This window comes from Eptatretus burgeri, chromosome 10 (genome assembly GCF_056783735.1).
Source record: "Eptatretus burgeri isolate ZD-2024b chromosome 10, Ebu_testis_v1, whole genome shotgun sequence".
Lineage (NCBI taxonomy): Eukaryota > Metazoa > Chordata > Myxini > Myxiniformes > Myxinidae > Eptatretus > Eptatretus burgeri.
This window is the reverse complement of record NC_140970.1, coordinates 1,018,105-1,045,412: the sequence shown is the minus strand read 5'-3', so window position 1 is coordinate 1,045,412 and position 27,308 is coordinate 1,018,105. Positions and strand designations below refer to the sequence as shown.

Sequence of the window (27,308 nt, the reverse complement as noted above, 5' to 3'; positions counted from 1 at the left end):
CAGCCAACTAGGTAAACATATTACATCAGCAGAGGGTGCAAAACAACCTCGCCGTAATGCTCAAACACAAGTGAGTGTAACCAACAGCCAAGAGCATGTTACGACATACAACCAACGAAACAGATCTGCAAAATGTACACCCAGTGGCAGAACATTGTGACACCATGTGCTTTATTGCACCATAAAACATGAGCACAAACACATGCATGAAAAGGTTCTCTGTAAACAACCTGCACAATAAAACTGAAATAAAACATCAAATAACCGGTTCAATGAAAGAACTGCTTTGGTTTTGAAAATAAAACAAAATAATGAATGATGCATCGGGAGAATATTTGAAGGTAGTGCTGGTGGTGGTTGCATTTGATGATGACAAACATGACACAATCACCGCTGTACTGACGTCTCACCTCCTTGGCTCGTTGCACAGCGTCGCTCACTGGATTACGGATTTGCGGAGAAGCCTTGGCGTTTATCTTGTCATACAGCTGGATGGAACACAGTCATGGGAATAAAGGGAAGTAGTTACTTGGAAAGCTTGCCTGGAGAAGAGCCAAAGAGGTCGAGGAGTTGGGGAGGAATAATAGGGAAGTATGTGGTTAGGCAGAAAAAAAAACGGGATGGGTATGATGAAAGGGTCAGTGTGGGAGAGAGGGAGTGGAGGATAAATACATTTCTGTCACAAATCGGATCTCTTTGGAGATGATTAACCGCGGTGGTTTGGCAAACTCAACAGGACTGATGACAAAAGTTGAAAATGCAAATCATGGAGCAAGAAAGCACCTTTGAACCACAGACAGAGAGTGAGGGAAGACCAAGTTAAATGCTTCATGCAATTTCCATTTTCTCTCTCCCCAAACAAACATCGTGAGTGATGTTAATTTCGTGGTCTAACTGATTCCTTCTTGAATGCTCGGTGTTGCTGAGAAGAATATTCAGCCATTCACTTTACCCTCGAATCCACCCCCACCAATACTTACGTCCAAGAGGCTATGTAAGTGAGAATCCTGAAACACCAGGTGAAGAAAGTCCAAATCCCTTTCATTGCAGTCAGTCAGCGCATGAACCTCCTCCAAACTGTCCAGAACTTGACTCACTGCCCCTGGACAACAGAACTATCAATGAAGCATGTCCTTCACTTTCCTTAGCACATCATCATGGCAGAAAAAGCCACCAGAATGTGAAATTGGGTGCAAAATGTGTGGTGGGTGGTGGGGGGTGGGTGTCAGAAATTTTTCGGAAGGACGTTGAAAGTAGAACACATAGGGAGGGGGCAGGGATAATAATGGGAATGAATGAACAGACAGGGTGAGCAATGCCGAAGAAAGGTGATGTGTAAAGGTACATACTTTCTGCAGCAAGGAGTCCAACTGGGCAGCATGCAATAGGTACAAGGAAAGCAAACAATTGAGCGTTTTCTTCCGATTTCCCTCGCACTCGAGATGTAAGTTACACTCTCACCTCCTTCAATCTACCCCACCACACTCTTCACATCCATCCATCATACATTCCCTCATCAGGAAGAGCTGCACAAGAAAGCTGTAACTTCAAGTTGTTACCTGTGGAAGTATCAGTGAAATCAGGCAGGCCTTCTGGTGGGTCACTGTAAAATGAGGTGAATTTGTGGCTTGCGACAGCTGCAAGCACAGCACCCTGTGGAAGTGAAGAAAAGTGTATTCCCGTCCGACTACTTTTGCGCAATAATTCCTCTATGGATTCCTGTGTAAAACCTCTCACACCTTAAGTTTCCTCCGCGCATTGAACTTCCTGAGCTGCTCCACTGTTTCTGGAAGGTGGATCTTGCAGGCATATCGTTCACGCTCCTGGCGGAAATCAGGGGAGAGCGGGGAAGAAGACGAGGAAGCATGCAGGAAACAGGAACAGAACGAGATAGCCAAGGAGAAGGAGCACATGCACAGGAAAACAAGAAAGCACAGGGTGTACGTGTGGGAAATTAGAATGAAGCGTTGGTAGAAGGAAAGCACGTGTAAATGGGATAAATAACAGGGAGAATGCAGGTTAGTAAATTTGGGGGGGGGGACCAAAAAAAACACACAATGGTGGGTGTGAGATGCACAAAGGAAAGATGTGATGGGGTGGGGTCAAAGTATGTGTGCCAACAAGCAACAAGGGACACAAAGCACATCAAAGAAAAATATGCAAGAAGGTTTGGATGGGGAAGGGAAGAAACAAAGAGCTCAACTGACACTTTTGAACCAAACAAGATAAATTAAAAAAAAAAAAAAACTTGAAATAGTTATTTCGACACAGGGTGGGTAGCATAACTCTCAACATTCGGTTGAGAAAATTTCAAAGGAGAAAAGTCATGATTACAAAATCATAACATTCTGAATACCAATCATCATCATCATCATCATCATCATCAATATATCAAATGCTTGAAAGAGCGTCAATGCAGCCTAAGCAGTTTCTTGACACGGGTTATGCTGGGTGGTTTGCCATTGCCTTACCAGACATCAGTTATGGCAGGAATTTGGAATCTGTTCAGGGTGTCGGCGATAACTCGCCTAATCTTCGTGAAGGACACCGCGGGATCTTTAACGTTCACCAACGACCAATGCTGTGAAATGGATCCTCCGGTTTAATGGCTTTTGCCCTGGCATCCACTCTTCCATCGAAACCCACCAACCTTGAGCCAAGGATGGTTCAAGGCCTCATAAACCGTGATCCTCTCTGCGGGATCGAGCATCAGCATCCGTCGCACAAGATCCTTGGCACTTTCGGATGTATTATCCCACTGTCTGGGGTTCATCTGAAAAGACAAACAATCTTTCTCTATGGCACATGCATCTGAGGATCCGTTTCACTAATTTATAAATGCATGCCATAATAAATAAAATGCATCTTTGTTTGAATGCCAGGAACACCAAAACTGGAAATCAGACCTTGCATTGTGCAGCGAGAATGTCACGGATGAACACAAGGCAATAAAGTGCACACACATCGACGACTATGAAACGTACAAAGGAGTGCAATGGAAAAATTCTGGAACAGATATTAGTCCCAGTAACACTAATTTAAACATGCTACTCTCAAAAACCAGACCTTGTACTTTGCACGCGCAATGCCCTCAAAGAGGCGCTCCTTGGTGCCATGGAAAGGAAGACAGCCACTAAGCAGGATGAACAGCATGACACCACAGCCCCACACATCCACAGGCTTTCCATAAGGTTCACGTTTCACAACTTCTGGAGCCATGAACTGTGGAGTTCCCACTCGTCCTGAAACAAGTGGGGGTGTCAGGGGGGTGGGGGGGAGGTGAAAATGAAGGAGGAATGGAAAAGGAAAAGAGGAATTGGAGGAATTAGGAAAGAGAAGGGCTTGCAATTATTCGTATCACTTGTTTAATCGCCTGGTGTTAGCTTAGCAGTTAGGGTGGCTGGCTTAGGATCCTTGGGTCCTGAGTTTGAGCCCCATTGGCTGCTGAATTAACACCAGGTGGGTTTGACTCAGCCAGACATCCTTCCGAGGTTGGTGAAATGAGTACCAGTGCACTGGTAGAGGGGCACAGCATCAGCGGCACAGCTGCGCTTTCAAGAAATTATAGCTACCTGGCAGCCAAGATGCCATACTTAAGAACAGAACAGAAATTGCTAAATCAGGAGGATTCTCTTTTTGCACAAATTGATCCACACAGTTCAAAAGCAATACCGAGTCAAAAACATGGAGGGAATAATACACAAAACAGTACCAAACTTGAAGGGCACTCGATAGAGCACACACCTCGGCGACGTAATGACTGATCCATGAAAACATATCATGCCCAATACATTTTTGAAATATCATGCAACATACAACACATCGTTTTTGGCCCTATCTCTCAATGGTGAAGAATCATTCTAGGAATTAAACAATTGTCGTATCCAGATCCGGATTCGGATCTTCACCAAAATCAAATCAATTCATCGTAGTCGCACACCCAACCTGTCCAGCAAGTTCCATCCGAATCCGTCCATAACTTTTTGAGACATTGTGCTATATACTCGTATTAATTTAGCACTATCTCTCGATGGTGAAGAATCACTATAAAAATTATCGGATTCAGATCTTCATCACAAAATTGAATCAATTCTTCCTTTTCACACAGCCAACATGTCCATCAAGTTTCATCTAAATCTGTCGACAACTTTTTGAGATATCGTGCTCGATATAATTTTTTGGCTCTTTCTCTCAATAGTGAAGGATCACTTAAAAAATTATAGTAGTCAGACCCGAATCCGGATCTTCACCAAAATCTAATCAATTAGTCCTTGTGAAACACCCAACCTGTCCACCAAATTTCATCCGGATCCATCAACAACTTTTTGAGATATCCTGCACACAGACAGACAGACAAACAAACAAGAAAAAGACGCCGTGCAGAGCACACTTGCAAAATCCATCCCCCCCTCCAAAGGTTGCCATGGATGCATCAAATTGTCCATTTCATCTATCTATAATTCCAGCAATGTGTGTGTGTATGTGTATGTGTATGTGTATGTGTATGTGTATGTGTGTGTGTGTGTGTGTGTGTGTGTGTGTGTGTGTGTGTGTGTGTGTGTGTGTGTGTGTGTGTGTGTTTGTGTGTGTGTATGTGTTTGTGTATGTGTATGTGTATGTGTATGTGTATGTGTATGTGTATGTGTATGTGTATGTGTGTGTGTATGTGTGTGTGTGTGTGTGTGTGTGTGTGTTTGTGTGTGTGTGTGCTGTGTGTGTGTGTGTGTGTGTGTGTGTGTGTTTGTGTGTGTGTGTGTGGTGCGTGTGTGTGTGGTGTGTGTGTGTGTGTGTGTGTGTGTGTGTGTGTGTGACCGCTGTTTCTCGACAACCACTAGTCCGATCTGATTTAAACTTGCCAGCTATATTGCTGGGGACCTGAGTGTGTGCCTTGTCAAGGTTTGATATTAATCCGACAAGTGCTTCCCAAGTTATGGCCATTTATTTACCAACCAATGACAGGACACGTTGCTGCATAGGCGTGGCCGATGCGCCATTTAGTTACCAATCACAGGACACGTTGCTGCGTAGGCATGGCCATTGGGGAAGAGATTCTCAGCTGCGTTCCCCATTACGGGTTACACCGTACGGATTTCCGGAGAGTGATGACTTCATGTATTCTAATAATTTCTCGATTTCTTATGTGCATTTATAGATAAACACAATGCCCGAATCCAGTCGTCGTTTACGAGAGCGAAGGAACGGCCTTTGTAGTTGTTTGAAAGTTGTTGTTTTTTTTTGGGGGGGGGGGGGGTTCTCTCTTCTCTTCTCTTTGTGTTTTTCCTTGCGATAACATTGCGAAAAGGCAAAATACGTTGGCGCTAATTGAATAATTGGCCATTAAAACTCAATTGCGAACAATCATAACTGCGATATGCGAACTTCCGGGCCACGCAAGTACGAGCACGCGAGAGCGAAGGAACGGCATGTGTGGTTGTTGTTTCTGGCTCGCGGTTTGGAAGTTTTTTTTTTGCACGTATGGGCACGTACTAGTTAAGATTAAAATTGACAATCAAAACTCAGGTGAATCGGATGAAAATTGATTATTTTTCAGATTGAAATTGATGATTTTAGAAGTTTGACCTTGAATTTACCTTTGACCTCAAAAATACTTGGTTTCCAAAATCAGTGATGCACTGTGCCATTGCTGCTTAATTTTCAAGTGAAGAGGATGTATATTGATGATTTTTCAGTTGAAAATTCATTTTAGAAGTTTGACCTTGAGTTGATCTTTGACCTTAAAAACCTGGTTTCTCAATTAATTGACACAATATGCAAATATTGGTCACATTTCAAGTCAATCGGATGAAAAATGCCAATTTTAGAAATGTGACCTCAAGATGACCTTTGACCTTAGACCTCAAAATCAGCAGGCTTCTCAGTTGAGACTACCTCTACAACTTGGTCAAGTTTCGTGACGATCGGTTTTAATTTGTGACCTGTAGGTGATAGACAGACAGACACAGACTGACAGAATAACAAAATCGGCTGACCAATATACTTCAAAAATCTTTGATTTAAAAAATCAAAAACAGAGAGGGGTGAAAACATAACATCTTTTGTGGTGTAGTGGGCCTGCGGGTGCAGGGCGTGATGCGGGGAGCGTGGTGGAGGCGTGGAGGAGTGGTTTTGGAGTGGTCACGTGCTTGCACGGGATATAGGAGTGCACGCCGCCTGAGGCGTGGCTGTAGCCTGTGTAGTCTGTGGAGCCTGGGTAGTCTGTAGTAGTGTGCATCTGGACGGGCAATAAACAGTGTTCGAGAATCCTCACGACTGTCCGAGTCCCGCTGCCCTCCGGACACTACATCTTTCACCTTCGGTGGCAGAGGTCAAGGGCGTAGCCAGAGGTCCAAAAGCAATGAGGAAAAAAGAGGTGAACTGTCCTATTTCGGTATTGTGAGAGGAGTGGAGATAAGAGTATTCAGAGCACTGCCGGGTAGCTTTGATAGTTTACTCCCCAGGGAGCTCAGATGGCCAGAGGGCTCTCGCCAGATCATATTTCAGGAAATGAGCGACGAGGCAACTGCCTCGTCTGCCTCAGGAGGTAACATAGGAGGCAACTGCCTCCTACGCCCGAGGAGGTAATGAGAAGGGCACTAGGTAGAGTGCATACCTCCTCGATGTAATGCCTGATCCATGAGAACATATCTGGCCCAGGACATTTTTGAAATATCATGCCACACATAACAGTACTATACCGTTTTCAGCCTGATCTCTCAATGGTGAAGAATCACTTAAAAAGATGATCGGATCCGGATCTTCACCAAAATTGAATCAATTCTTCCTTGTGACACACCCAACATGTTCACCAAGTTTCATCCAAATTCGTCCACAACTTTTTGAGATATCGTGCTATATATCGTTTTTGGTTCTAACTCAATGTTGAAGAATCACATAAAAAACTAGAACGGGCACTCGGTAGAGCGCATACCTTCGCCGCCGCAACTTTTTTCCGGGCACATTTGAAAAACGTCATTTTAAAACGTCCACGACGTCACAACCTTCAGTCCGATTGACGTCAAATTTGGTGTGTAACCTCCTTGAAGGAAGTCCAACAAAATGGAATGATAAACACTGAAAAATTTAAAAAGTTGAAAAATGACGTCATCTTTTGACGTCATTTTGACGCACTTCCGGGGACGTCACGTCCAATCGGGGACTACCATTCTGAAAGCTCGTAGTTCACTGAACGTTTTAACGTTGGTTTCATGTCAATAGCTCTATTAGATCTGAAGCTATGCCTACAAGTATATGTTGACCTTGAGTGTGACCTTGACCTTGACTACAGAGTTAATTGGCAAAACCTGTACATAAATAAACAGATATTTGGTACTGATCCTAATGCCTGCATTTGGGAGACTTTGCTTTATAAATTATATAGATATTTGAATGTAAAATATCAGGACATTTTAGCCACAATTGAAAAACGTCATGTTCAAACGTCAATGACGTCATAACGGTCAGTCTGATCGAAGTCAACTTTGGTGTGTGACGTCCTTAAGGTAAGTCTTACAAAACGGTATGATCAAAACTGATGAGATCGAAAATTGAAAATTTACGCCATCTTGTGACGTCATTTAGATGCACTTCCGATGATGCAACGTCAAATCCGACACTACATATCCGAAAGCTATCTCGTCATGGAACAATATGGCGGTGGTTGCATGTCGATAGCTGTATTATGAAGGAAGTTATGCTCAAAAGAGTGTTTTTGACCTTTTCATGACCTTGACCTTGACCTTTGACCCGATCGCTCCCAAAATCTAATCAAATCGTCCTTGGATACTCATGAATCATCCCACCAAATTTCATGCAATTCGGTTTAATACTTTCTGAGTTATGCGAATAACAAACAAACACACATATTCACAAATAAATAAATACACAGCGACCAAAACATAACCTTTCGCAGAATGCAAAGGTAATTATAGAAGCTGGATCCGAATCTGGAACTTCACCAAAATATAATCAGTTCGTCCTTGTCACACACACCTAACCTGTCCACAAAATTTCATACAGATCCATCCACGTTTTGAGATATCCTGTACACAGACAAACAAACAAACAAACAAACAAAACAATAAAAAGACATCATGCAGAGCATGAAACTTGCAAAACCCACCCCTGCTCCAAAGATTGCCATGGATACATAAAATTGTCCATTTCATTGAGATTAAAAATGACGATCTTAATCAAAGCTCAGGTCAATTGGATAAAAATTGATTATTTTTCAGATTGAAATTGATGATTTCAGAAGTTTGACCTTTTGACCTCAAAAATAGTTGCTTTCCCAATTTAGTGATGGACTATGCAAATCCTGTTCAATTTTCAAGTTAATAGGGTATAAATTGACAATTTTTCAGTTGAAAAGGGATGATTTTAGAAGTTTGACCTTGAGTTGACCTTGGACCTTTTGATCTCAAAAATAGTTGGATTCCCCATTCAGTAATGTACTATGCAATTGCTGTATAATTTTACAAGTCAATCGGATGAAAATTGATGTTTTTTCAGATAAAAATTGATTTTACAAATTTGACCTTGAGTTTACCTTTGACCTTTTGACTTCAAAAATAGTTGGTTTCCAATCCAGTGACGAAATTTGAACAAGATTTGCATATTGCAAGTCAATCAGATGAAAAAAAAAAGATTTTAGAAATTTGACCTTAAGATGACCTTTGACCTCAAAATAAATGGGCTTCTCAGTTGAGACTACCTCTACAGCAGGGGTTCCCAACCTGTGGTACGCGTACCACAGGTGGTACATTTTGGACTTTCTCGGTGGTACGCGGCAGCGTGCTGGTTTTTTTTTAAACGCAGTTTTTATTTTACTTCTCTCTCATGCAGCTTGTGCACAATAATTAAATTTATATCGAAAGCGGCTGTACACTGACAGATGTTTGTTATCGGCCATTGTGCACAAGTCTTATTATTCGTTTTGTCTCTACACGCCACACTGTTATCATTGCTTATTGCCCGGCTTATTGTTACCGTTATCGTTCACCAGCATCATGTCAATGCGAAAATATTCGGAGAGTTATCTCAAGTTAGGCTTCACTTCCATCCAAAAAGGTAAATTAGAAGCTCCACAGCGTGTGATTTGTGGAAAAGTTCTTGGCAATCAATCTATGAAGCCAAGTCTATTGAAGTGCCATTTTGATTCTGTTCATCCTGAACACAGCGACAAGGACCATGATTTTTTTCGTCGGAAGGAAAATGCCATGAAAAGAGCACGCACGCTTCGACGGCAGCGGCAGTTTCCAACAGTAGTCTACGGCAGCCGTAAAGGCATCCTACTTAGTTGCACTGCGAATTGCAGAACAGAAAAAAACCTCACACCGTCGGTGAAAGCCTCATCCTTCCCGCCACAAAGGATATAGTACGTCTCGTGCTGGGAGAACAAAGCGCCAAGAAGCTCAATTCTCTTTCGTTGTCAAACACCACAGTTCAGAGGCGCATTGAAGAAATGTCAACCAATATTCGTGACCAGGTGGTGGCAGAAATCAAGGTATCTCCATGCGGATTTTCTATGCAATTGGATGAGTCAACTGACGTGGCAAATTGTGCCCAACTGTTAGCGTTCGTTCGGTACGTGCATAAACCAAGTTCAAGGATGAAATACTATTTTGGCGCCCGCTTAAAACCACAACGAAAGCAAAGGACATTTTCGAAGTGGTGTCTTCCGTCTTTGATCAAGTTGGGCTGTCATGGGTTGATCTGAAAGGCTGTACTACAGATGGTGCTCCAACTATGTTGGGGTGCAGATCAGGTTTCCAAACGCTTGTGAAGGCAGTTGCTCCTGAAGTGCGCGGCCTACACTGTACGATCCACCGCCACGCACTCGCAGCCAAGGCGCTCCCCAAGCCATTGACTGATGTTCTCTCAACCATGATCAAAATTGTGAACCATGTGAAATCCCAGGCTCTCAATTCGCGACTTTTCAAGAAACTTTGCAAGGATTTCGACTCCGACCATAAAGTTCTCTTATTCCACACTGAGGTGAGATGGTTATCCCGTGGAAATATGGTGGAGCGCGTGTTTGAACTGCGAGCTGAGCTTCGTGAATTCTTCGAAAAAGATGGAAAACCAAAGACTGTCGATTTCGTCGCTGCTTGAACGACCCCGACTGGGCATTGCACCTGGCTTATTTGGTCGACATTTTCTTTCAGTTAAACGCCCTGAACAAGTCTCTTCAGGGGACTGGCTATCATTGACTTCATAGACAAGGTCAAGGGATTTCAGGAAAAACTCCGTCTGTGGAAGACGAATGTCGAAGCGGGAGTGGTGGTCATGTTTTCTTGCACGTCGATATTCTTCAGAAGCGTGAAAAGAATCCCCCAAGGAAGTTCATACAACTGGTAAAAGATCACCTCGCTTATTTGGATGAGGAATTAAATTCCTATTTTCCGGATCTCAAGGAACTGGATCTGAAAAGGATTCGCAACCCATTTCGCATGAATGCATTGGATTTGCCACCTGGAACAGGACTGCAGGAAAGCTCGATTGATCTCCAGAACGACTCCACAGCCCGAGATCAGTTTGACGAGATGAATCTTGCGGACTTCTGGTGTGGAATGTTGGGGTCTTACCCTTAGCTAGCTGCCCTGGCTGTTCATTCGCTCACAGTATTCCCATCTACATGGCTGTGTGAAGCTGGGTTCTCGTCAGTCGTTATTCGAAAAACAAAACAAAGATCCCTACTGGATGTTGAACATGATGTTCGGTGCGCTTTATCCAAAACAAAGCCTGACATCGACCTGCTTGTGAGCAAGAAGCAGGCTCAACCATCCCATTGACTGGACATTTTACGTAATCAAATAGGTACTGACTGTATCATTCTTTTGTTCAGATCAGATTGCTCAATGTCATAGTTGTGAATTGTTAGTTTTGTTTAACTCCCCATTGTCGTATCTGTATCGCAAATAAACACTATTTTAGGTGAATTTTGGTACAGTGGTACTCGGTGGGACCACAAACATGTGAAATGGTACCCCAGTAAAAAAAAAAAAGGTTGGGAACCCCTGCTCTGCAGCTTGGTAAAGTTTCATGACGATTGGTTTGGAATTGTGCCCCATAGGCGACAAACAGACAGAATAATAATATCGACTGACCAATATACTTGAAAGATCTTCGATTTTGCAAGTAACAAGACGACGACGTTGTGCAGAGCACGATACTTGCAAAATCCATTAAAAATTTTGACCTCAAAAATAATTGGTGGTTGAATTCAATGACCAAATATGCAACTCCTCTTCAAATTTCAAGTTAATCAGATGCAAATTGACAATTCTAGAAATTCGGCCAATGTTGTCCTTTTGGCCGATGTTGACCTCAAAAATAATTGGCGATTGAATTCAGTGACCTGATATGCAAATCCTCTTCAAATTTCAAGTCGATCGTATGAAAATTGAGGATTTCAGAAATACCTCCTTAGTTGTCTTTGGGCCAATGTTGACCTTTTGGTGTATGTTGACCTCAAAAATAATTGGCTGGTTGAATTCACTGACCTGAAGTATAAATCCTCTTCAAATTTCAAGTCAATCGGATGAAAATTGAGGATTTGAAAATACTACTTTAGTTGTTGACCTTTGGCTGATGTTGACCTTTTGTTCAATGTTGACCTGAAAAAAATGGCTATTTTAATTCAGTAACCTGAAATATAAATCTTCAAAGTTCAAGTCAATCAGATGAAAATTGAAGATTTAAGAAATACAACCTTAGTTGTTGACCTTGGGCCTATATTGACCTTTTGGTGCATGTTGACCTCAAATATAATTGGCTGGTTGAATTCAATGACCTAAAGTATAAATCTTCTTCCAATTTCAAGTCAATCAGATGAACATTGAGGATTTTAGAAATACAACCTCAGTTGTTGACCTTGGGCCTATATTGACCTTTTGGTGTATGTTGACCTCAAATATAAATGGCTGGTTTAATTCAAAGACCTGAAATATAAATCCTCTTCCAATTTCAAGTCAATCAGATGAAAATTGAGGATTTTAGAAATCTCACCTAAGTTGTTGACCTTTGGCCTATGTTGACCTTTTGACCTCAAAAACAATAGGCTTCTTCCTTATGACACTCTACCATGTGGTGAGGTTTCGTGAAGATCGGTTTAAAATTGTGACCTGTAGGCGACAAACAGACAAACAGACAAACAGACAGACAGAATAAGAAAATCGACTGACCAATATACTTGAAAAATCTTCGATTTTGCAAGTAGCAAACAGAAAGGGGTGAAAATATAACCTCCTTCACCTTCGGTGGCAGAGGTAATAAAGCAACACCTGTTATGAGCATGTGTGTGATTATGTTGCAATGTTCTGTGAGAATACTTGATTCGTACCTATAATTAAAACAGATTCAGAATAGTTGATTGGAGAGTCACCAAACTTTCTTGATCTTATCTTCCATCGGGCGAGTTGGCAGTCATGATGCAACAATATCAACTCGGCTTCACCATAAATGTTCGATTTGATGGACATTTACTCACAGGTAAGCAAATGCAAATAGCTAAATGGAAGTGAGCCACAAAGTCAATTGATCACTCGAGCAAGTTTTTGGCAGCATGCCAAATTGGGATTGAAGCTGAATGTTCTGCCGACATCTGCTACCGCATGAAAGATGCTGTGCCAAACATGAAAACCACATACCTCCAGCCACAAGGCCAGATTCACCAAGCTGGATCGCCACTCCGAAACCTCCCAGCTTAACTGGGGCAGAATTCTCTTTGGATGCAAGCAATACGCAGTGTGGCTGCAACACAGATGCACACAGTGTCACAAAAAATGAGATGAACCTTGAAACAAGAACACATATTGGGAAGGTGTTGGGGGCGGAGGGGATAACTAAATATGTGCCCCAATTGTTCATTTTAATCGACCGACCAATATACTTGAAAAATCTTCGATTTTGCAAGTCGCAAACAGCAAGAAGCAAACACCGCAAAATATAGATTTTGATGAAACAGGCCATAACACACAGAATTTTCACACAGGAGGTGGCTATTTGGCCCATCATGCCTCCACTATAACACCACATAAATCTAATAGATCTGCTTATACACTCAATTTCCTTGGGTGGGGTGGGGAGAGGAGTGGGGAGGAAAACATGAGGGCAAGTAAAGGGATAGGATGACTGACTGACTGTCTCACTCAGACAGGCAGACAGAGATATATACATATACATACATAAATACATACATATTGTTGCGGGCCGGGGGTCGAGTGAGAAGACCACCAGGGGGAAGTTATCTCGGGATCCCACCAGACTCCCCGGAATTGCAGGTCGTCACACACGGATAATTCCGTGACGTGGCGGGTCGCGAACCGACCATGAACGCCAATAACTCAACCACGTGACTTAGGGTCCTCCGTCTAGTTAATCCAGTCACCTAAAAATAACCACGTGATCTAATTACCGGGGGACACGCCCTCGGTACGCCTTGTCTGAACAGGATCACTTTACCGGATTAGATGCAGCTGAGTGACACCGCCCAGGACGGACCGGCTAAAAGGAACGGATCGTTGGGAATAAAGTCCCGGCTAAGTTAGGATAATTCCCGTTAATTTAGTGTGGAGGGAATGAATCTGTACCCCATGTCCTGACACCAGTGTTGTAGACTTCCCACCCATCCGGCGTGCGAACGACCGCGTCTAACCAATAGCGGTCACTTCGCCCACGAATGGACAATCCAGTCATGACATTCTGGAACAACGCCAGAAACCAGTAACGGGTGGGTTTTTAATCCCACCATGGCCCAGTCCGTATTCTACCCACACGAAATAGGGTCAATCGCTAAATATCGATATACCTAAGTACCCGTGCGGGTAACCCACTGAGGGACCGTACCTCAGCGAATGCCTGCTTGGACACGAACCGCTTAAGCGGTCCGGTCCGTTCTGGGATAACCGAGCGGGTATTATCACCAGACCTCGCCGAATCCGATTCTCTTTATCGGCTATTTAAAAACCAACTATATATGAGTGCAAGATGGGGCAGTTCAATGAGGGAATGGACGCAACGAGCAGGTTTACATTCACACAAGGACATTTATTATAATAAAGCATGTATGCAATTAAACAAGGCAAAACACGTATGCAATTATACAAGCAACAAAAGCACGACAAAAGAACGACAACCGTCGACTTATTATGTACAGTCACTTGCACTTAACAGCAGTTCCTACTTATTAGACGGGCCCACGGACGGACACACACACACACACACACACACACACACACACACACACACACACACACACACACACACACACACACACACACACACACACACACACACACACACACACACACCCAATAAATGGTGGCAGAGGCCTTTAATAACGAGCTCCAGCTCGGAGGACAGGTGAGCTGAAACCCAGAACCTATCTCGAACCTCTCCACCTCATGTGGTCTTAAAGTTGTGCGGACCCAGGCGCCAGTGAGAGCAAGCTGGATCCAATCGCCGAGCCGCGATCCTTCCCGAACTTCCGCGAATCCTCCCGCGCTTCTCAACACGTGCTGGTGAGACGAGGCGCCGATCCTTTCCGTCGATGCGTCGCTTCCCCGAGGAACCACCTCCTGCGCTTCTCAACACGTGCTGGTGAGACGAGGCGCCGATCCTTCCCGTTGATGCGTCGCTTCCCCGAGGAACCACCTCGAAGAAGAGGTCGATGAGTCGCACCAAGCCGGGAACCAAAATGGAGAACAAATAGCTCCACGAACCAAGCAGAAGCCGAAGCTCATGGAACCGTAAAAGCAAAGAGCCTCCAAAAAGCCTCCTCCCGAGCCAGGCCTCAGCCGAAGCTCACTGAGCCAGCCGAAGCAAAAAGCTTCCGCAGGCCTCAACCTTCACGCAAGCCAAGCAGGACCTGACGGTCTGCTGAGCGACTACTCCATGCTGAAGCAAAAAGCTTACTCATCAAGAACAAAGAAAGGATCTCATCCTTATCCTTCTCCGCCCCCCTCCCCCACGCCCGGCGTGACTCATGACCTCGTGATCCATCCCCCCCCCCCGCTCAACCACGGGTGGGAGGGAGTTGTTGACATCACGAGTCACGGGACGGCAGGATTCTTCTTCCTCTTCACAAAAGAGGGAGAGGGATGTCTCCATTGTTCGTTCCCTAACTATTAAATCGATCCGCAGCGCATCTAATCGATTTCTGAACATTTAAACAATGGAAGGTGAGCTATCTAGGGAACAAGCACTTATCGACATAGCTGACTAAAGGAACCTGTATGTTGTGTGCAATCGAATTCCAAATTCATAACAATATATACATATATATATATATATGCATATACATATACACACACATATATTATGTGTACTAGCGATACCCGTGCACATGCACGGGATAGCAGTACAACATAGCTGGTAGCAGACGACAGACCGGACACGGGGAATGACAAAAATACGCATTGTGCAACATGCAAGTGGTACTATAGAACGCCAAGACTTCCCAAACATTGTCGGCATGTCCACGAAGTGCCACAGCAATTTCATAGGGATCGTGTGACGGCGAGCCGAGTTTTTAGTGTGCAAGCTTGGTATTATAATAGAGATATATATTGATATATATCCATATATATTGATATATATCCATATTGTTACGGTTGTGAAAATTCACAGAACACTTCAGGTTTCCCAGAGATCAGTAATGTCGATAAGTGTGTGTTCAGATTAGATTTCCCCACTGATGTCTAAAGGGATTTATTCGTGTCGCCGGGCTGTGATCTTTGAAGTAGTATTATTCTTTTGCTATCTTTATTTTGGAACAACCGCATCTCAACAACCACAACCACATCTCAACAACCACGCCATCTCCACCACAGCACCAACCACGACATCTCCTCAACATCTCCTCAACAACATCTCCACAAACGAACAACATCGCCTCACCTTCATCTCCATTGCGCCGCCATCTTTTCGCCAGCCACGGCGAATCCCAACGAACAGCATCTCCACGACAGACGCGGGGACTCCCTCGTTGGGGCGGGAGCCGATGATTTCCACAACGTCCGCGTGGTAAGGATGATCTCTACCACGTCCACTCTCTCCGCGTTTGGCGATGAGATCGGATCAAAATACCAAAAGGGGCGGAGTTAGCGGGGGGTGAAAGGTTGAAGGTGGGAGATCAAACTCACCCCCCGGACTCCATAAAAAGGCGCGCTGGAACGCCAAGCGCGCAGTCTGTCGGGGATCGCAGTCTGTCCGGGTTCGGAGTCTGTCTGGAGTCGAGCTGGAGTCGGGGTGGAGAGCACCAAGGTTCGAGTCCAGTGGAGGGCAGTCGGGGTCGTCGGAGCACAGCGAAGCCTGCAGTACCGTGCCGAACTGTGGGTCGGTGGTGACGGCCAGAGAGAAGTCTCCAGCCAGCGACAGAACGGTCCGAGCAAACGCCGAGGAACGGGTGGGCTCGTAAAAGAGCATCAACTCTTGAAAGAGCTAAGGCCCGTTCTTTCCTCTGAGGCGTCGTCGGATAGGCCCGATCGACCAGGCCGCACGGCAAGGCCCGGACCAACCGAGTCGCCATTACACCAACTACCGTGTTGACGGAACATCGAGGGTCGCCCAGCGAGTCACCATGAGGGTGGCAGGTAACCAGCCCGGTCTCACAGAGCTCCTGCGGTCTCCACAGCTCTGTGAACATTAATGGCCTACGGGCCCTGTTCTTACCCTTTCCTTTCCTGGGGTTTTCTTTGCATGAAAGTGGTGGCGCCTTGTCCATAAGTAGAAATGTGGTTAAGTGATTGTGTAAATAATAAACAGATACGGCTGCAGGTCTTTGGTTTGCTCGTGTCTTGTCCCTACCCCCATTCGTTGCAGTCATTGCATTGCATACATGCTTGTATATCTGCATTGCTTTATTGACTGCATACGTGACAAATAAATGTCATTGTTTGAATGTTTACCTGCTCATTGTGTCCTCTTCCTCCATTGAGCTGCTGTAATTGCGTTCGGAATGAATAGCTGGTTGTTAATACCGATAAGTAATCGGATCCGACGGGGCTTGGCGATATAAAACCGCTCGGCAAATCGCAAACGGAACGAGCTGCTTAAGAACGGCTCGTTTTCGTGCAGGGTCCGTTGAGGTGTAAATCCCCGCCATTTCTGTCTGCGCGCATACTTAGGTAAATCGACAATTCGGCGATCGGACCCTGTCGCGCGTGGACAGAAGAGTTGGCTGATTTACAATGTGGTTAAAAACACACCCGTAGCTGGATTTCGGCGTTGATCCGGAAAGCTGCGACAAGGATTGCCCGTCCGGTGGGCGTGCGGCCGCGATTAGTTAAAAGCAGTTGCTCGCACGCCGAGTGGGTGGAAATCACAACACTGTTGTCAGCGAGCGGAATTCAAACCCCTCCTTCTCCACACTAAATTAACGGGAATCGGATCAAGGGTGTGTTGAGCGACCCTCCGTTCCCATCAAATTCTGAGCGTGGAAATTTTTTATATCCGATACGCAAAATGGCAGCTCAAGGCGAGCAGGCGCAGGGTGGTTTAGTAATATGTTTTGATGTCGAAGCCATGGCCCAGGACGGTTCTTTTTATTATAACCCCACCACTAATTGTAGTCAGTGGGAGCGGCCTGAGCATGAACTTTGCCGGCAAACAAACTCAAAGTCGCAAAATAGCGGCGCGACCGCACCTCAGCGCAACGCGGAGCGGGTTGCAATTAATAGCACAACGAACGGCACGACACGGGGCGGGGGCTCCCAACCACCAATTCAAACCACGTGGGCGAGGCAGGTGAACATTGGCAAGCTTCAGGCACAACTGGAAGAGGAAAAACAGAAACACGATTTGTAATTGAAACAACTGAAGGAAGAGGTAAGATCAGGCAATCGGATAAGAGAAATCCGAAAACAGACGATGGAAAGAACAGAGAAATATGTGGAACAACTAAAGGAATACAGAAAGAGAACGGAGAATGAAACGTTAAGGAACCACACTGTGCAGATCGAATAGTTAGAAGCCAAGGCCAGACTAAAGGAAAAGGCAAGGTTGGAGTACGAGGAGATAGTGAAAGAACAACAAATGAAACAGGAAAAGGAAATCAACAAAATGAAAGAAACTATGAGATTGGAGAATGAAGAACATGAGAGACGGTGGGGTAGAAAACAAAAACAATACGAATTTGAAATTAACCAACTCAAGGAGAGAGCAACGTTAGAGTCCATGGAGATGGAAAAACTCCAGAAAGATAACAAACAACTCAAAAAGCTCGGAGAGGAAGAACGACTCAAATGGAGCCAGGAAGTAGAACCACTGATCTCTCCACCTGGATTGGTCACGACGGCTCAGTGTGTGAAGCCACCGGAAGTGCACTGTCCTCCATCTTGTCTCCCCCAAAAGAGGCGAACTGTCATAACAAGCAACGTTGAACCAGGCCCAGCGGATTTTGAAAAATATATTTCTTCAAATATATTTCAACTTTTGTCTAATATTATAATGGATTTTGAAGTAAATTACTGTTCCTATTACTCAATCGAATTGCGGAAAATTCCCTTGGAGCTCCTTGGCAATTGCAAGGAGGCGATCAATGCATATTATGAGGCCCGACACAGGGTTGGATCGGAAAACAAACATAGGCTTAACATCCAAGTTAGACATCCAAGGCTCTAGGTCACTTCATCAAGAACAAAACAAAACTAAAGTCATGTTTTTTTATGTTATTTAAAATATGTTTTGTTATTTTAGGCAATTTTATGTTATTCTACGTTTCTTAATGTTTTCGGAGCAAGGTTGTAAGCTCCGAGATGTTGGCTTGAACGCCGTTTTGAGACCAAAGTTCGCAAGCAAAAGTTAACCATGACGAGGCCAATAACTCCATACATAGCCTTTCAATGTCCAACACATCCTGAAACCTTATAAATATAATATCCTTCTAGTAAATAATATCATGTAGCTGTGTACTTTTCTCATAGGCAGCGTGGGGTACCCCCCCCCCCCATCTCAACACTCCTAGTGTGCTATACAATGTAAAGTTCAAAACATATTCAGGAGTTACGTGTTAAAAACTGAAAATTTACATTAATAAATGAAGAAGATGATTCTGCTTTCATTTTGCACACAAGAATGTTTTAAAATGTACAAACTTCAGGTTAAATCAACATTCCCCTACCATTTGGAGGGGTGGGGGAACGAACCCCCACCCCCTCCCATCAGACTCTCCCCCTCAGTCACTTCCCTCCCTTACACCATGGATCCCTTCCATCCCACCTCTCTTTCTTCTCTTAATGTTGTCAACTTTATATGTACTCAGGGATCAGGACTCGGACCATTACTATTAATTATTCACATCAATGATTTGGAGAGAGTGGTGAAGAGGTTTTCCAAATTTGCAGATGACACAAAGCTTGGAGGGAAGATGGATAGCAGAGGGGGTGGTGATCAGATTCAGGAAAGTGTTGATACTCTCATAGATTGGGCAAAAGATTGGAGAATGTAATTTAACCTGAGCAAGTGTAAGGTGTTGGGGATGGGGAAGAACAATATAAATAGAGATTACACAATACAAGGGGTAATGTTGGAGTGTGTCACATGGGGGAAGGATCTCGGGGTGGTAAGAGATATGGGAGGTAAGCAGGCAGCACAGTGTCAGGCAGCAAAATGTGAAACAAATCTGGTTTTCAGTTGTATTTGGAGGGGGATTAATTATATATCAAAAGAGTTGTTAACATAGCCCAGGAATTTAGTGAGGGCCAGATCTAGAATATTGTGTGCAGTTTTGGTCACCACAACTCAGGAAGGACAGAGCTGCCATGTCGAAGGGTTCAATGCAGGGCGAACAGATTGATTCCGGGATTCACTGGACTCAGCTGAGGAGCGGTTGAAGGAGACAGGGCTTTATGCAATAGAAAGAAAGAGGTTACGAGGCGATATGATTGAGATGTTTAAGGTATTGAAGGGCATCGACAAAATAAGTGCAGAAGAATTATTCAGCAGAGTAGACACAGTGATCGCACAAGGGGCATTGCTTGAGAGTAAAGAAGAGTCGAGTTAAGAAGGTAGTGAGGTCGGGGTCTTTCACTCAAAGAGTAGTTAATGCATGGAACGGTCTCCCTGGAAAGGAATTGGTGACAGAAACAGTAGATGGGTTTAAATTGGAATTAGATAGGAATCTGGAAGTTATGGAGATTGAGGGGTAGAGGAAAAAGCCTGGTGTTGGCTTAGTGGTTAGGGTGGTGGTTTGGGATCCCAGGGTCCTGAGTTCAAGTCCCATTGGCCGCTGAATTAATATACACCATGGGGGTTGACTCAGCCTGTCATCCTTCCGAGGTCGGCAAAATGAGTACCAGTGTACTAGTAAGGGGGACACTGCATCAGCGGCACAGCTGCGTCCCAACCAATGATGCAACCAGCAGCCACAGGCAGAGAGAGAGAGAGGTAGAGAGAGAGAGAGAGGGGCAGAGAGAGAGAGAGAGAGAGGCAGAGAGAGAGAGAGAGAGAGAGGCAGAGAGAGAGAGAGGCAGAGAGAGAGAGAGAGAGAGAGGCAGAGAGAGAGAGAGAGAGAGAGAGAGAGAGAGAGAGAGAGAGAGGCAGAGAGAGAGAGAGAGAGAGAGAGAGGCAGAGAGAGAGAGAGAGAGAGAGAGAGAGAGAGAGGCAGAGAGAGAGAGAGAGAGAGAGAGAGAGACAGAGAGAGAGAGAGAGAGAGAGAGAGACAGAGAGAGAGAGAGAGAGAGAGAGAGAGAGAGAGAGAGAGAGAGAGAGAGAGAGGCAGGGAGAGAGAGAGAGAGAGAGACAGAGAGAGAAAGAGGCAGAGAGAGAGAGAGAGAGATAGGCAGAGAGAGAGAGAGAGAGTCAGAGAGAGAGAGAGAGAGAGAGAGAGAGCGAGAGCGAGAGCGAGAGCGAGAGCGAGAGCGAGAGCGAGGGCGAGAGCAAGAGCGAGAGCGAGAGAGAGAGAGAGGTAGAGAGAGAGAGAGAGCGCGAGAGAGCACGAGAGAGAGCGAGCGCGAGAGCGAGAGAGAGAGAGAGCGAGAGCGAGAGAGAGGCAGAGAGAGAGAGACAGAGGCAGAGAGAGAGACAGAGGCAGAGAGAGAGACAGAGCGAGAGCGAGAGCGAGAGCGAGAGCGAGAGCGAGAGCGAGAGCGAGAGCGAGAGCGAGAGCGAGAGAGAGAGAGAGAGAGGGGGGCAGAGAGAGAGAGAGGCAGAGAGAGAGGGAGGCAGAGAGAGAGAGGGAGGCAGAGAGAGAGAGAGAGGCAGAGAGAGAGGCAGAGAGAGAGGCAGAGGCAGAGAGAGAGACAGAGGCAGAGACAGAGGCAGAGACAGAGGCAGAGAGAGAGGCAGAGAGAGAGGCAGAGAGAGAGGCAGAGAGAGAGGCAGAGAGAGAGGCAGAGAGAGAGGCAGAGAGAGAGGCAGAGAGAGAGGCAGAGAGAGAGGCAGAGAGAGAGGCAGAGAGAGAGGCAGAGAGAGAGGCAGAGAGAGAGGCAGAGAGAGAGGCAGAGAGAGAGGCAGAGGCAGAGAGAGAGGAAGAGGCAGAGGCAGAGGAAGAGGCAGAGGCAGAGGCAGAGGAAGAGGCAGAGGCAGAGAGAGAGGCAGAGAGAGAGGCAGAGAGCGAGGCAGAGAGAGAGGCAGAGAGAGAGGCAGAGAGAGAGGCAGAGAGAGAGGCAGAGAGAGAGGCAGAGAGAGAGGCAGAGAGAGAGGCAGAGAGAGAGGCAGAGAGAGAGGCAGAGAGAGAGGCAGAGAGAGAGGCAGAGAGAGAGGCAGAGAGGCAGAGAGGCAGAGAGGCAGAGAGGCAGAGAGAGGAGAGGCAGAGAGGCAGAGAGGCAGAGAGGCAGAGAGGCAGAGAGGCAGAGAGGGAGAGTGGCAGAGTGGCAGAGAGGCAGAGAGGCAGAGAGAGAGAGAGAGAGAGAGAGAGAGAGAGAGAGAGAGAGAGAGAGAGAGAGAGAGAGAGAGAGAGAGAGAGAGAGAGAGAGAGTAGAGGGATGTTGGCAGGACTTTTTGCAAGTTTGAGCATTGATGGATGATTGTGTGCATGTCTGTAGAGTGTTGTTGATTGGGGGGGGGGGGGTCTTGTCAAGGGGTGTTGTGTGGTTGATGTTTTTTTTTTAACACAAGACTGTCCGGCCATGCCCACTCCTCTGGAAGTTGGAAAAAAAAAAACTCCATAAAAACCGTCTCAAAAAACATTTTGAATTTTCTTGTGTTGATGTGGTGCAGGTATTATGGGCCAAAAGGTCTCCGCCTGCATTTAATCACCGTGTGTATGACATCACAAAATACACTGAACACATGAAAATGTGAAATGTCAACGTTCCCTGTCAGCGCACAGACGTAGAAGGTGATTAAACCACACAAAGTGACATTCTCTCACAGTCACATGAGGTCTGTGATTTCCACAAGTTCATTAAGGCCCAGTCACACCTTGACGTTTTAGCCAGCAATGGCAACGTATCAAAATGGATGTAAAACACTGGCTTACGTTGAACTTTTGATGTTTTTTTTTTTTTTTAAGATTCGGACGTATTCATAACGAGTTGGTCGTATGCATAACATATTAGTAACGGACACAGAACGTTCCGTTGTCTTATAGATAACTTATACCAACGAATGCTTAGCCTGTTGTCGGCGTTCACAACCTATGCCCAACGATAGTCTAACTTATGCATAGTGCGCTGCACGTATCGCCGACGATCACGTGGCGTAGCCTATTAAAAGGCTGCCGCACAACAATTCAAATCATAACCGCCGGAGAAATGGAAGTGTCAACATCGCAGTCACACCTTGGCGATCTTGCCAGCATATGCCGACCTCTGAAAAATGCGTCGAAAACGCTGGCGCACATCGAATACGGTATGGGTAAGTTTGGTATACGTGAATAGAACGCTAAAGTACGCTATCATACGTCGTAGTAAGTGGAGTAGGTCTTGTAATTTTAAACGTGTTAAAAATTTTACGACGTACTTGCCGTATGCCTCACACGTTAAGCATGCGATGGGAATAAGTTGTACGCATGATATGCGAACATTGGCACACGTTGACAAAAGTTACTTGTAAGCTACTCATAAGTCGAAACACGTCGAGCTAATGTCTCGCGGACACGAAAGTTATTTCTAACTTATGAGTAACGTGGTTTGAACCAATTCCTTACGTTTTTCCAACGCGCATTGACGTAAGTAGACGTATTTGATTGACGTCTTCCGAACGACCAAATAACTAAATGAACGTGTTTCTAACTTACAGTACCATATAATGGCGTATTGGCAGCGTTTAGGGGAATTGGCATATAAAAATGGGGTTCACACAGGAGGAACCAGTCAGTGTTCCAGACTCCATGGTTTTTTTTTTCTTCGGCATGACGGTGATGTTGACACTTCGATTTCTAGTGCGGTTCTGATTTAAATCGTTGAGCGGCAGCCTATTAATTATATTATATTATAACCGCACTTAAATCGAAGTGTCAACATCACCGTCATATCGAAGAAAAAAACCCCCCCAAAAATAACAAAAAAACCAGGGAGTCTGGAACACTGACGCTAAACATTACCTCGACGTGTTTCGACTTATGAGTAACTTACAAGTAGCGTGTGTCGACGTGTGTCAACGATCGCATAACGTACCTAAAACTTATGGCCAGCATAGCAGAACTTGTGAGTCATACTCTGGCATAAGTCGTAAAATTTCAAGCATGCTAAAATTTGAGGACAACCGCAAAGTACAACGATGAAAGCCAGCGTACTTCGACGTATGGCAGTGTTTTTCAGCGTGCTCTCAATGTTTCCAAAACTTACCCATAACGTATTGGACGTGCGCCATCGTTTTAGACAATTTTTTCAAAAATTGGCATAAGCTGGCTAAAACGTCAAGGTGTGACTGGGCCTTTACACCAACTAATAAAACCTTGCATGAGTTACATGCAAAGTTTATTGCTTGCATTTGGAGATTTCTTACTGCCAGTCTGGTGTTTTCGTACTTCGCTGCAGCGATGTTTTGGGGGAGACAAGATGGCGGAAAGTGAACTTCCGGTGACTTCACTCCTCCATATACAATCACTGTGGACGGGACCAATCCAGGTGTAGAGATCAGTGAGTAGAACAGCACAATATTAGGGGATGTGTGACATCACTACACGGAGGAACGTTAGTGGTGCGGGACTTGATTGACATCGCTCGTTGGATGAAACAACAATTAGGGTAAACCCTGATAAAGGAGACACAAATAAAAATGGAGACTGCAGAAATAATGATGGAGGCGAAGGAAACAAAAGAGGTGACAAACACAAATAGTCACGGAAACAGAGACGCGGGAGATGGAAACGGTAGAGGAAAGACTACACGATAAAGACGGGGTGAAAGACGAGCACACACACATGGAGTTAGCGAGGGACAATGAGGGTGAGCTGGCGGAATGTGTCGTGACCCGATGCAAGCAGCAGGATAGCCTTCTTCAGGAACGAAGGGAGACGCTATGCTCCCTGGAAGTGGAACGCGATGAGGTGAGTCCGGTCGAGCTTTGCGTGTTAGAGGGGGCGAGTGCTGTGAATGGGTACACACGGAGCTTGGGGGATGTGAAGGCCACGGGACCCCTTGTGGTAGCACGAATTCCCAGTGTGATTGTTCCGGTGTGTGTGGTTATGTGTGTGGTTTCGAAATGTGTGCTGGAAAGCGCGCATTGCGTGGGTGAAAGAAACCGCGTGTGTGAGTGAAATGGCATGCGTGAGTGAAAGGCCCTGTGTGAGAGAAACAGCGTGGGTGAGGTCGCTGTATGTAAGGGAGATGACAGTTGGTATGCGGGAACACGCAACCGCATGCCCGAGTGAGAGTGTTGTGGAGAGAAGTCTAAGCATCACGGCACGTGGGAGTGCGTGTGTTGAATGGCGACAAAGACGGCACCAGATGAGAGACAAAGGCCGTGTAGCGGCTGTAGCCATTTCGAGGACCGTGCCGGATTCACACGGCAGTGCGCGCGGGGTCCGTGCTGTGCTTCACACGAGGCCACCACGTGTGCGCCTGCGCGAGTGAAATCCGGTCCAGAAACGCACGCGGTGGATGAGCCGATCCCGCGGACGGACAGAAGCTAGGCTGGGATATGAATTTGGAACGGACGGGTTCTCCAGGCGAGCGTGCGTGTAAAGCTCCATGAGCAGAGCACGTGTGCTCGCGTGGGGAACCCCTCGAAACGCGAGGCTTGCTTGGGATGCGCAGGGTGACGTTGTGGCTGCACGGAGGTTGGAATCCGGCAGGAGGGGAATCCCTGCCGGATGTTACTGTCCGAGAAGCGACGAGGTGCGCGAAGCGCGAACAGCTGCCAAGACGTCACGGGGAAAGAGTGCAGGTTGCGGGTTGCCACGCTGGTGCATGCATAGAAAAAAAAAAAGAAGAGAAAAGCAAGCCTCCCCGTTTCGGGTAAACAGGATTCCTGGGCAAGGGGTGGAAGACCCCCCTGCCTTGGGCACAGGTACGGAACTAGTTAGGGGGAAGGGTTAGCTTAGTTAGACCGGCCTCATGGGGAAGGGACAAGGCCTCATGGGGCCCGTGGCATGGTTAGTTAGTGGGAACGTCAGTTTAGATTTAGGATGGGAAATGATATTTGGAGACATGGAAAGACGTTGAGTGTGTAGTGGGGAAGTAGCTTAGCTACGTAGAGTTAAATGGAATGTGTTGTATTGTAAGGGATGACGAGGGAGCACGAGTTAGTCAAGGGATTTAGTAAAGAAGAATGGCAGTGTTCAGCGTTTAAGAGTGGAAAGGAAAATGTACACAATGAGTGAGTGAGTGCCAGCGGGCCTGAGTGTATGGAGCGAATGTGGTATGCATGGTGCGATGAGTGATTGGGGGGAGGAGTGATTCCCACCCAAGGGACCCCAGGGTCAGAGTAATGTGAGTTAGTGGGTTAGTCAAATTGACAAAATGGAGGTCGTTTTGCTGTTGGTGGGAATGTAGGCTCGAATCCGGTTTGGAGGGGTGCAGGAGTCCTGTTGACGGGCTGGGAGCATGGTTGCGAACGGTGAGTATCGCTTCGTGGGCACCCCGGGCAAAGGGCAAGTCGGCCGCGGTAGGCCAAGGGTCCAAGAGGGGCCGGGATAGCATAGTGGGCATGGGTGGGCCCACATGATGTGGGGCCCGTAGCGCCAATAGCAGTGCATTGGGCACGGGCACCCAGGGAAGGGGCCCGGGGCACCAGCCTGCCACGTGAGCATCGAGGGGGAGTAGCCAGGGAGGGCACTCCCCAGGTTTTAGGGAGCTGGTAGGCTCAGAGACAGTCGCAGGGCCCGGGGGTGCCATAGTTGGAGAATCGGCAGAGGGTAGTTCCTGCCAAAGGAGCTACGCGTCCCAGCCACGAGACCGTGCAAGGGCACGAATGGAAAATTGGAGGGCAAGGCCCAAATTTGAGAGGACACCAACACAGGCGACCGGAATCTGGGTTGGTAGAACCAATAGATTAAGCGAGAGGCGGTTGTTGAAAGCCCCGGGGTAGTTTAAGGTTAATAAATGTGAAGGTAGATAGGGAAGTGTACCCCTCCACACCATCCATCCCTTTGCTCTCGTTGTGGGCCGCTGGACCCACTTTGGGTTAGATCGCTGAGATATGAAGAGGCCATTCTGAGGCTTCATTGGGCCTCAAGACAGGACGCGAGCTCTCCCTTATTCCCCTCCAGGAAGGGAACATAGGGGTTGGGAGTAGGCGAGGTGACACGATAGGTTAGCCGGACAGAAAAAATAATGGGGGTAAGGGAGACAAATTATAAAAGGAAAGGAAAAAAAAAATAATAAAAAAATAAGATGTGGCTAAATTTGATTTTTGCAAATTAAGGGGGTGGGTATGGACAGAGACAGGCAATGGCGATAGGTTTGGAGGGAGACAGTAGGGTAGGTCCGAGCCCACCTTCAGACTGGCGGGCACCACCGCACTCCCTCCACAAACCTCCAGAACGAGACAAGAGGCCGGACAGCTTCACCTGCCGGCCTGTGTTTTGCTACAGCGGCCTGTGCCAGCCTTGCCTTGCCATGCCTTGTCTGCCTGCTTCTGCCTTGACACCATGCCTGCTAGCCCTTCTTTGCATTTGCCCCATTCCATCCATTACCATGTGCGCCAGTACCATCCACTGTTCTGCAGGGACTGCCCTGTTGGCAGCCGCACACGGAGACTGCATTGAGCAGCCCGTGCACCATGTTTTGAATCCATCCATCCATCTGCACAAGGAGATTGAATTGAGAAGCCCGTGCACCATGTTTTGCATCCATCCATCCATCTGAACACGGGGACTGCATTGATGCAGCCCGTGCGCCATTCATTGTTGTGTTAGCTTGCGTCAGTGCCCATCCAGTGTTCTGCAGGGACTGCCCTGCAAGCAGCCACACACGGGGACT

At 46.2% G+C, this 27,308-nt stretch overlaps 1 protein-coding gene across 3 annotated transcripts in view; it reads right to left on the bottom strand.

Moving 5' to 3' along the window:
* Window positions 1–27,308, bottom strand: part of CASK (calcium/calmodulin dependent serine protein kinase) — a 328,238-nt gene that overhangs the window by 173,101 nt on the left and 127,829 nt on the right. For 2 of the 3 annotated variants that reach the window (XM_085896794.1, XM_085896793.1), the window contains exons 6-13: window positions 12,648–12,750; window positions 3,067–3,242; window positions 2,651–2,773; window positions 1,740–1,823; window positions 1,560–1,653; window positions 1,350–1,370; window positions 981–1,102; window positions 411–488 (exon numbers count right to left, since the gene is read on the bottom strand). In XM_085896794.1, the coding sequence (XP_085752920.1) occupies window positions 411–488; window positions 981–1,102; window positions 1,350–1,370; window positions 1,560–1,653; window positions 1,740–1,823; window positions 2,651–2,773; window positions 3,067–3,242; window positions 12,648–12,750 (801 nt within the window). The remainder of the gene's footprint in view (window positions 1–410; window positions 489–980; window positions 1,103–1,349; window positions 1,371–1,559; window positions 1,654–1,739; window positions 1,824–2,650; window positions 2,774–3,066; window positions 3,243–12,647; window positions 12,751–27,308) is intronic. The other variant, XM_085896792.1, reaches the window with a different exon arrangement.